The sequence below is a fragment of the Petaurus breviceps genome, unplaced genomic scaffold (assembly GCF_028583685.1).
Source record: "Petaurus breviceps papuanus isolate PSGF00001 unplaced genomic scaffold, PetGlider_PUasm1.0 428, whole genome shotgun sequence".
In the NCBI taxonomy this organism is placed as follows: domain Eukaryota; kingdom Metazoa; phylum Chordata; class Mammalia; order Diprotodontia; family Petauridae; genus Petaurus; species Petaurus breviceps.
Genome location: NW_027186331.1, coordinates 565,552 through 576,391, shown reverse-complemented (window position 1 = coordinate 576,391; position 10,840 = coordinate 565,552). Strand labels below are relative to the sequence as shown.

General features: G+C 52.3%; 2 protein-coding genes across 2 annotated transcripts in view; one reads left to right on the top strand and one right to left on the bottom strand.

Annotated features, from left to right (window-relative positions):
* LOC138171326 (carbonic anhydrase 15-like) overlaps window positions 1-2,020 on the top strand; it is a 6,369-nt gene extending 4,349 nt beyond the window's left edge. The window contains exons 6-8 of the mRNA XM_069100776.1: window positions 139-205; window positions 352-518; window positions 674-2,020. Coding sequence (XP_068956877.1) covers window positions 139-205; window positions 352-518; window positions 674-901 — 462 coding nt within the window. The 3' untranslated portion in view covers window positions 902-2,020. The remainder of the gene's footprint in view (window positions 1-138; window positions 206-351; window positions 519-673) is intronic.
* A 1,796-nt stretch (window positions 2,021-3,816) lies between these two features.
* Window positions 3,817-4,836, bottom strand: LOC138171344 (protein FAM246C). Its single transcript, XM_069100787.1, has one exon. It carries the CDS (start codon window positions 4,834-4,836, stop codon window positions 3,817-3,819), a length of 1,020 nt encoding a protein of 339 aa, XP_068956888.1.
* Window positions 4,837-10,840: the final 6,004 nt, after the last annotated feature.

The following is a 10,840-nucleotide window of genomic DNA, read 5'->3' as shown; positions in this document are numbered from 1 at the left end:
AGAGAGAGAGAGAGAGAGAGAGAGAGAGAGAGAGGAGGGAGAGAGGAGGAAGGAGTGAGGCAGCCCATGAATGAATGAATGAAAGGGCACATATCATGACTGTTTGCCAACAAGGCCCATCCTGCCTCCCCTGGGCAGGTGCAGAATGAGGACAATGCCAACTACAACACCATTGTGTCTGGGCTGAGGAACATTTCTCACCAGGGTGAGGGCTTTAGAAGGAATGGGGCAGGGAGCCAGGGGCCAGAAGTAAGGAGGTGAGGTGGGGGCAGCTGGGGAGAGGGGCAGGCAGGGAGGGAGGGAGGGAGGGATGGCGTGGGCACATTTTGCCTCTCTCATCTCCATGAACAGGGGAGTCTGTGGAATTGGCATCCACCTTCCGCCTGGACAAGCTGCTGCCTGGCCGTGCCCTTCTCTCCCGCTACTACCGCTACTCTGGGTCTCTGACCACACCAGCTTGTGATGAGGTTGTCCTCTGGACCATCTTTGAGGAGCCTGTCCCCATTGGCAGGGCTCAGGTATAGGGTCACGCCCCATCCCATCCCTGTCTCAGCTGCCTGTCACTCATCTGGAGGAGGAGGTTGGGGGCTGCAGTAGCAGATCCTGAGGTGTGGGGGTCACAGCTGTCCCCCCTTGAGTGTCTGACCTGCAGGGACTTTCTCTCCTCTTTCAGCTGGCCCAGTTTGTGTCCACCCTTCAGGCCAGTCCCCTGGGTGCTCAAGCCGTCAGCATGATCAATAACTTTCGCCCAGCTCAGGCTATTGGGGCCCGAAGGGTCTTGGCCTCCCCGGATGCCACAGTCAGTGGAGCCCCACCCTTCCCCCTCCCGACGGAGATGTGGGCCCTGCTCTTCCTGCTCCTTAGCATGGGGTGTGGGCCTGACCCCGGAGGAGCACTTTGACCCTCTTCACACTTGGCCCAGCCCTTCCCCACTCTCGGTGTTCCTGGTGGCTCCCCAAGTGCTCCCGATGGGGATGTCAGCATGGGAGCAGGGGAAGTTCTGGGCACTATCACTGGGGCTTGCTGTGTGATCTTAGGGAAATTGCTTGGATTCTCTGGGCCCCAATTTCTTTATCAATCAAATGGGGGGAAGCCCTGCTCAACAGATTCGACAGTCTTGTTGAACGTCAGATTCAGTGATGGATATAAAAGGGCTTGGGGAATTCGACCCCTGCTTGAGATGCAGTGAGATATGGTGGGAGGGCTGCCCAAAGCCAGGGGACTGACAAGGCTTTCCCCTCTCTGGACCTCAGCACCCACACTCACACCAATGCTGGATTACAAGGTTTCACATATTTCTAGGGTTACAGGATCCAAAGCTGGAAGGAACCTTAAGGATTATTGACCCTCACATGTTACTCTAAGACCCCTCCCAGCTCTGACATCCCCTGTTCTAAGGTTCCCCTCCTAGCTTTGACATTCCCTGTTCTAAGGTTCCCCTTCCAGCTCTGACATCCCCTGTTCTAAGGTTCCCCTCCCAGCTCTGACATCCCCTGTTCTAAGGTTCCCCTCCTAACTCCCTCATTCCCTGTTTTAAGTTCCCCTCCCAGCCCTGACATTTCCTGTTCTCAGGCCCTTCCCAGCTCTGACATTCTTTGTTCTAAGGACCCTTCCAGCCCTGACATTCTGTTCTACAGCTGTTATACCCCCTCCCCTCTTATATTTATCCTCTGGCTTCAGCCATGCCAATCCCCTCCTGGGCTCCGTCATAGCTGCCTCCTTTCTTCCCCAGTACTCTACATAGTTCGATCACCTCCTCACCGCAGCCCACTCCCTTCCTCATCTTCCTTCCTTATTGGGCCCCCACAACATGCCCTTAAGCACCAAAGACTAGCACAAGTTATATGAGCCCTTCCTGGGCCAGGACCCTTAGGGGCTGCTCATTCCAATTCTGCACCCAGTGAGCTGCCAGGATGCCAGCTTGGGCTTGTGAATTCCCACCCCTCCTCCCTGTCCCTTGGTGCTGGGCCAACAGAGAGGAGAGGCCAAGTTTTGTTAATAAACTCCATTTATCAACGGATGGCTTCTTACAGATTTCATTTCCAAGGATGGGGTGAGGGTATGTGAAATCATTCGGGATCAGATTATAAGTCTGGGTGAAGATATGGGTCCAGGAGAGGGTGCTCTGTGAGACCAAGAAGTTGGGCAGTGCTGGCCAGGGAGAGGCTGATCATCTGGGCAGTGCAGGCCAGGGAGAGGCTGATCATCTGGGCAGTGCCGGCCAGGGAGAGGCTGATCATCTGGGCAGTGCCGGCCAGGGAGAGGCTGATCATCTGGGCAGTGCTGGCTCCAGTGAGTCTTAGGGTCTAGATGGTCCATGGTGCTGGCTGGTCTGAGGCTGACATTCCCCAGTCACAGCTGCTTGGCTGGCACACTTGCTTCTCTCAGGCCCTGTCTCCTCTTCCGGTCTTAGCAAGAACTAAATACAATATAATTCTGGCAGTAAGGGCCTGGGTAGAGACCGCCTAATTTCTTACCCTTTGAAGACCCCCTCCCCGATGTGGCAGGCATCAGATGCTCCAGGCCCACCCTGAATGAGGACACAGCCCAGGGTCCTGGACTCCAAAGCCAGTAGAACTCCTTTCACACATAGGGTGGGGTGATTGGTATGGGCCCTGGGGCTCAGGGTAGTGAGAGTTAGGGCAGGGCAGGGCTGGCCCCTAGGCCACACAGCCACTGTCCTGGGCTTCAGTTGTGTCAGGAGGACTGAGCTGTTCTGAGGCATCTCCACTCTTCCCAATTCTCTTGGAAAGACTGGGTGAAAGGGAGGTCACAGGAGACCAAATCAGGGTTTACCTGGTCACCTGGAATGGAAGTGTTGAATCCCACCCACCCTCCACTATCTTGTAAATGTCAGACCAGTCCTGTCTCTTCTCTGGGACTCATTTCCTTAACTGTAAAATGGGGACAATAATCCTTGTAGGGTTGCTGCAGGGAAAGTGCTTTTTAAGCTTCAGAGCCCTGGAGAAAGGGGAGGGACAGGAAACCATACTCTCTTCTTCCAGAAATTCAGCCCTATGAGTCAGAATGCGTCTAGATTCTAGGGGGCTATTTGGCATCCAGAGCCCTCTTCTCCTATCTCTTTGGCTCCTCAGGCCCCCCCTAGCCAGGTCGTGCTGGAAGAGGGGAGTGGGAAGAAGGCTAAGGTCCCTGAGCCCAGTTCCTCCAGGTTTGTGGCTAAGGGGAAGTGGTCCCGGCCCTTTTCAAGCTTCCACATACTGGTGTGGGACGTACCTGAAGAAACTCCCCAGTCTGGCCTCCCATCAGAGGCCAGGCAATCTACCTCCAAACTACCCTTTCAACCTTTCTTCTCAATCGTCTCTTTGGCCCAGTGCACCAGGTTCTGGCCAAACTGAACCCGTGGGGGGCTGCCCTTTTTAGGCACTGTGTCTTGGCTCAGGTTCCCCCAAGGCCTTGGGAATGCCCTCCCTTCATAGACAATCATAGATTCATAGACTCCTCCCCTGAGCTTCCTTGCCTGGTGGCAATGACACCCCCCTTCTCGGGCTCCTCAGGTACACAAGCCCAACACTCTCATCGATCACCTTCTGCCTTGGACTCCAGTATCTGGGGATCTGGCCGACTAGTCCCTTCATTAGATCAGAAGCTCCTTGAGGGCAAGGCCAGTGTGGTATCTGCTTTTGGCCCTACATTCAGTGGTCATTGGATGCATACTAAATCTTTGTTGAGTTAAATGGAAAGTTTCTGTAGCCCATTCTTCACATAGTTGCATTTTACAGATAAGGAAACTGAGTTCGGGCTGAGGGCCAGCTTACCTAGTTTCCTGAAGTCTGTTGACTGTGGGGCAGGAGCGCCTCAGTCTCCTTCGGTCAGTGGGCCAGTGGTCGGGGGCGCCGGCGACTTTTTAGGAGTTTTCTTTTCGGGGGGCTCGGCTCCTGCTTTGGGGGAGGTGGCGGAGGTCAAGGCGTTGACGGTGCCTATGGCCCGCAGCAGCGCCTGGCCACGGGCTGGGGCTTGGGCCGGGGCTGGGGCTGGAGATACGTCCTTACCCGAACCAGAGGCCTCGGGGCCTGCTTTCGGGGAGGTGGAGGGGGCCAATGCATTGACTGTGCTAATGGCCCGCAGCAGCGCCTGGCCGCGGGTGGGGGCCGGCGCAGGCGGCGCGTCCTTGCGGGGTCCAGTGGGCTCCGGGCCTGCTTTCGCGGAGGTGGAGGCAGTCAGCGCATTGACCGTACCGATGGCGCGCAAGAGCGCCTGGCCGCGGGTGGGGCCCGAGCCTGGGGCTAGGAGCGCGTCCTTGCGGGTTCCTGCGGGGGGCCGCCGGCGGCCGCCGGGCCCGTCTTGCTGGGGTTCCTGCGGCTTAGGGGGCGGGCGGCCCAGGGCCTCCCGCAGCGCGGTCAGCTCGGCCGCCAGCTCTGCGCGTAACGCTCCGAGACCGGCGGTGAGCTCTGCGCGCAGCCCGGCCAGGCCGGCCTGCAGGCGCTGCTCGCTCACCTCCAGTACGCCCGCGGGGTACGTGGCCCCGCCGCGGGGCTCCCCGCACACGGAGCACACGGAATACGCGGAGCCCGGGGAGGGCGGCCCGGGCGCGGGGCGTCCGGCAGCGCCAACGCGCTCCACCAGCTCCGCCAGCCGCTGTCCCGACGGATCGTCCCGGCCGCCTCCCCGCGCACCCCCGGCTCCTGCAGCCTGCGCCCGCAGCTGCCCGCGGAGACGGGCCAGACGTCCCGCACCTCGCGGCTCCTCGCCGCCCTCGAGTCCCGGCTCTGTCTCCTTCCGCCTCCCTGTCGGGGCCCGTCGAGTCCCCAGTCCCGGGGCGCCCGGCCTGGCCGCTTCCCCGACCCCGATCGCTACTCCGACCCCGGCCCCGGCCATGTGCCCCGACCCGAGCTTTCACCGCCGTTCGTCCCGGTGAGGTGCGCAGCCCTGGGGGCTCTGCCTCTGCCCGCAGCGACCCGAGGCTCCTGAGTCACTCCCGGGAGCCCCGGGGGCGGAGCCAGGAGAGCCAGCCCGAAGCTCCGCAGCCTTAACAACCGGTCCCCGCGGTCTGAGGCCCGAGGGACAGGCTGTGGGAACCACTATGTGAAGTAGGGGCACAAGGGTACGGGGTGCGGGTGGGGAGAAGCGAGCCCCGGGGGATCCAAGCTTCAATCCCAATCTCACCCCTGCCCCCATGTCACCTTGAGCAAGCCCCTTCTCTCTCCTTAGACCTGTTTCCTCCTTTTTTAAAATGAGGGAATTGGAGGCGAATCCAAGGTCTAGAATCGGAAGGGACCCCAGAGGCAATGTGGGTGGCCCTCCTCCTTTGCAGCTGAAACCGAAGCTCAGTGAGATAACTTGCCCGAGGTCACACCAGGAGACTGGAGGGAAGATTTGAACCAAGACTCCCCTCAAATGAGCTTCATCGTCTCTTCCGTCTCTCCAAACTTACTGTCCTGTGATTCACTTGAGTGAAGGTGACTGTAGGGTCCCTCCCTCGGGGCCACCAGGACTTTTGGGGAAAAGGTAGCCTGAAGAACGGGCTGTGAGAACAGTGAAGGGAGGAACGGGGTGTGGGGGAGGAACCTTTTCAGAGTTCCTGGATAGAAAAGAATCTTATGGGGAGGATGGACTCTGTCACCCCCAAACATTTACCAGTCCTTCAAACACTTTAAGTATCTCAAAAGATCCTCAAATTAAGGGGGAGGGCCTGGGGAGGGATGATTGTCTCCATTTACTGGACTCGGGGGGCAGTCAGGGGATCATAGAGATTTCAGAAGCCTTCTTAGAGCCCAGCTCCCCCTGCTACAGAGGAGGACACAGGGAGAGAGGACGTGACTTACCTAAGGCAGTTGGGGCAAAGAGAGGCTTCGTTGATCCAAGATCCTCTGGCTCAAAGCCAGGGCTCTCTCCAAGGTACCACTCTGGTGAGCGCCATTATAACCCAGGTCTAATCCCGTTATCTACTGAATTCACTCAGTAGAATTGGAATTTCCAGTTAAAGAAGAAAATTCCAGTCACTTCAGACAAGGGCAAATTTTGGATCACAAAATCTTAAGTTTAGAACTGGAAAAGGTTTTAGAGGACCTTAGTCTACCCCCTCATTTACTACAGGAGGAAACTGAGGCACAGAGTGGTCCCTGCCATCACCACCCAGACAGCTGAAGGCATTTGCTTGGGGTCACATGGCTAAAAGCATTAAATGTAAGATCTGGAAAGCATGGCAGAGGCCATCTAGTCAAGTCCTTTATTTTACAGGTGGGGAAACTGAGGCCCAGTGACATTGTGACTTGCCTGAGATCACATACGTACTAAGTAGCAGAGGCTAGACTTGAACACAAGTCCTCTGACTCCAAACCATTACTCCTCTGTCTTATGATGTCTCACTTGTCTGAGATGCTGCACAGGGTCTTCCCATTCATGCATGACCTGCATTCCATGATCCCACTGGTCCTTTCTAGCTCCAGGCATCAAAGAGCCAAGACTCAGACCCAGCTCCCCCAATACCTGGTCTCTGACCTCTCTTTGGTACTAAGACGCTTCTTGGCTACCCTGGGGGTCCTATTGTGATAGCAGAGACCTTTGAGGGCTGGGAACAATTGGGGATTTTCCTCTCTTTCTCAATCTCCCCCCTCCCCTAGCTGTGCTCAGCCCCAACCCAGCCCAGGTACACTGGGGACATGGGGGAGGGGAGGGAAATCTCTGAGGTGTGTGTAACATAATGAGGTGGAGAGCTTAACAAACACCCTTCCATTTACACATCAAGTGAGCTCTGGCCCCTCGAGAGCTCTGGGGCTTATTCTAGGGAGCCTGGCATCGGCCGCCTTCTCTGGGAATTACCTACAGGGCCAAGTTAGGAGCTGAGCAAGAAATGGTTCTCCCTGCTGTAGAGTTAGCTGAGCCTGGACAGGCGTTCAGATGGGGTACATCTGCCTCTGCCTCCCTAGCCCCAGGCCACAAAGCTATGGGGCGCAGCTTCCAGCAAAATAGAAACTCCTGGAGGGCAGGGACTGTTTGGGCTTTGGCTCTGCATCCCCACTCTGTAGAGTGCCTGGCAAATCTTTGCTGTTGAGTCATTTCAGTCATCTCTGACTTCATTTTCTTGGCAAAGATACTGAAGTGGTTTGCTATTTCCTTCTCCATTTCATTTTACAGATGAGAAAACTGATGAAGTCAACAGGGTGAAGTGACTTACCTAGGGTCATCCTGCTAGTTTCTGAAGTCAGACTTGAACTCAGGAAGATGAGTCTTCCTGATTCCAAGCTCAGCACTCAGTGCACTATGGCACCACCTAGTGGCCCTGGCACATAGTGAGTGCTTAGACGCTTGCTGAGTTGAATTGAATGAAAACCGAGCAGGGTGTGGAGATGGGAGAGACCTGTAATGCCAATGATTGTCATACTGCAGTAGGGATCCCTTAGAATCCCTGAAATTCTCCAGGGAATCTTTGAAGTCAAAACCATCCTCCGAGTAATACTAAGATGTTTATGTTTAAATTCCATAAATACCAAACAGACATAATCTACATAAAAAAAAGCTCTTGGGGGGAGGTCCTCACTAATTTTTAAGAGTGCATAGGGTTCCTGAATCCCAAAAGGCTGAGCACTGCTGCCTTAGTCCAACCTCCTTACTTTATTTATCTTTATCTTTTCTTTTTTTTTTTTTTTACTTTATCTTAAATCTTATTTTGGGAGATATCTTTTGTTTCCTCTCTTTTCTAATACTTCTCTCCCCTCCCCAATCCAATTAGTCATCCCTTGTAGCAAAGAATGCAAAAGAAAGAGAAAAAAGTTTCACAAAACCAATCAACAGATTGATGGGTATATACTGGATACACATGGGCTGTATATACCGGATAGGGTTCCAGGTCCATAGGCCCCCTCCTCTGCAAAGAGGGAAGAGAGGGCCATTTTCTCAACTTTCCCCCCATTCTTCTAATTTTATTTTATGAATTACAGAGCTGGAAAGGCCTTCAGTGTCTGTTGAGATCGACCCACACATCCAGTCCAGAGGAATCCCCATTAGCACATGCCTCCTACAGTGGTCATTCAGCTTCTGCACGGAGACTTCTATGGAAGGAGACACCACCATTTTTGGAGGCAAAGTTTTGTTTCAGAATCATGATTCAGAATTTTTTCCCAAGGTGAAGCCTAGATCTGCCTCTGCCTCTTTTACCCAATGGGTTTCAGATGGCGAAACTGAATCTCAGAAAGGAGAAGAGACATGTCCAAGGTCATGTAGGGAGTTGAGATTGAAATTCAGGTCCTTGGACTCCACAGTCTAGAAATCTTTCCAGGATACTGTGCTTGACTCATTACTTTGGACCACTGAGAGCAAGATTGCCTGGAATAAATCTATGAAATAAATAGATGTGTCTATGAAAAGCCATAAGTCATGGAATTGTAGTTAGAGCTGGAAGATGCCACAGAGGCCAGAGAGTCCAATTGCTTCCTTTTAGAGATGAGGAAATTGAATTTGAGGTACTGAATTTGAGAGTTGGAAAAGACCTCACCCCTCCATAACATACTAAGGAAACTTAAGTGTATGGAGGCTAAGTGACTTGACCAGGGTCACTCAGCTAGTAAGTATCTGAGGTAAGATGTGAACCTAGGTTTTGCTGACTACAAATCCAATACCCTGTCCACTAAACCAAAGGATCCCTCCCTCTATGTTCCTGGTATGCTGTGCCATTGGCAGCTGTCTACAATTTTAACTACTAATTCTACTTCTAAATCTCAGACTTCATCTTCTCAATGGGAAGCTATAGCAGAGTGGAAATCTTGGAGTCCCTGCCCTGCCACTGCCTGGTTTTGTGTAATGGACAAGCCAATTCCCCCTGTGCTTTATCTATATAATGGGGATGATTACCCTATTGCCATATATACCTTGGGCTTGTGAAGAGCCATTGAGCTGGTGAATGTGTGGATTTCATGAAAGGAAAATAGGCTTATTCTTGGCAAAGGGCTTTGTAAAGCTCCAGGCTCTCTGGGAAATGGGAGTTCTTTATGGTGTGTGTGTATGTGTGTGTGAGTGTGTATATATATATGTGTGTGTGAGAGTGTGAGTGTGTGTATGTATGTGTGTGAGTGTGAGTGTGTATGTGTGTGAGAGTGAGTGTGTATGTATGTGTGTGTGAGTGTGTATGTATGTGTGTGAGTGTGTGTATGTGTGAGTGTGTGTATGTATGTGTGTGAGAGTGTGTGTATGTGTGTGTGAGAGTGTGAGTGTGTGTATGTATGTGTGTGAGAGTGTGAGTGTGCCTGGCATAAGTGGGCAGAGGCACACCACCCACAATGATTTATGGGATCACATCTGACCCCAGAGACTCACTTGGGAAATGTGTGACCACAAGAAGAGGTGAACTGGTTATGTAGGACTTCTCCAACCGGCCAGTCTGACTGCCCCATCAGTGCCCATGAAGAGGACTTCCAGGGAAAAGAAGGTGCCTAGTGCTTTGGTGGAGTCCGGCATGGATGATTTACAGAAAATCACAGGCCAGATTCTCATTGGATAAGAAAGCCTTGGGGGAGGATCAAAGTGGAGGGGATTACCAATAACAATTAGCATTCTAGCTCCAGGCTCTCAAGATCTGGGGTTTACACACCCCTGAGAACATTTATATAGTACGGTTTGCAAAGAACTTTACACATATTATCTCATATAATCCTCACAACAACACTGTGAGGTAGATAACATTATTATCCCCACTTTAAAAATAGGAAAATTGAGGCTGAGAGAGATTAAGTGACTTGTTCAGGGTCACACATCTAGCAAATGTTTGATTCAGGGTTGGAACTCAGATCTCCTTAGCTCTGGGTCCAGAACTCTATCCACTATATTAATTAGCCAGTATAAGCATAGCAAGACAGATTCTCACACTGACGAGTCAGATCCCCAGAGGACAGGTAGCTAAGTCTCCCTCTCAGAATCCTGAGGGGCAGTAGCGTGTTTTTAGGATGCTATAATTTACTCAGGCACCCATTCTGGAGTGCTCCCCACAATATCAATCATCAGATACATCAGTATCTTGACTAGATCATTGATTGAACCAGTAATTAGCACTGAACTATTAATTTAACCAATTATCATCAATCAGCTTCTACAAGTGGACATATATGAGAAGATGTAGCTAGAACAGAAATACAAAGCATTTCCTCCATCATGGGGACACATTCCCCTTTTTCCATCTCAGTTCCTGGGGAGAGTAGGCTCAAACTTAGAAGTAGTTGCTCCAAAGCATTTCTGGCACCAATTTTACTTCTAAATTTGGCATGGCCATCGGAATAGCTGCTGTCTTTCCACAGGACTCTGAGTCTATGAACTTATGGGTGGTATACTGAAGGTAGACCCTCTGGGCTCTATTCCTCACTAGACTTGGTGGCCTCCAGAATCTGGTATAGTCACCAGGTCCTGAACACCTGGTGGCTTAGTCCTTCAATAAGGTGACTATCTCCTCCTTCCTTCATCTAAAGGTAGGAAAGAATTCAATGCCACTTATGTAGCTGTGCTGGGGGCAGTCAGATGTTGCTGCTGGCATGTTACTTCTCTTCTTACCCAGAGGCTTACAGCAGTCTTTGCTGCAAACAGGGAGGGCTAATTAGACACTCAGTCCCTTTTGTGTGCATACTCAATTCTGATTTTCAGTCAACAGAAGGGATCATGGCTCTCCACCACAAAGGAAGAAGACGGAAATGATCCAAATGTGCTCCAAAGAGGTCAGTAGGGCTTTTCCATATTTATGGTCTTTATCATGATCATGCTTGCTGTAAATATTGCAATGGCACTATAATGCCCAGAAACAAGTGTGCCCAACATCTCCATGGGCCATTGCAGCCTGCAGAGTGTTCCATTAAAGACTGGCCTCTCATTGTTCAGTCTCCTGTAATGTAACCTCCCAGCA

Excerpts from the sequence above, each read along its gene's own strand:
- LOC138171344 (XM_069100787.1), bottom strand. The coding sequence starts at position 4,836 with ATGGCCGGGGCCGGGGTCGGAGTAGCGATCGGGGTCGGGGAAGCGGCC.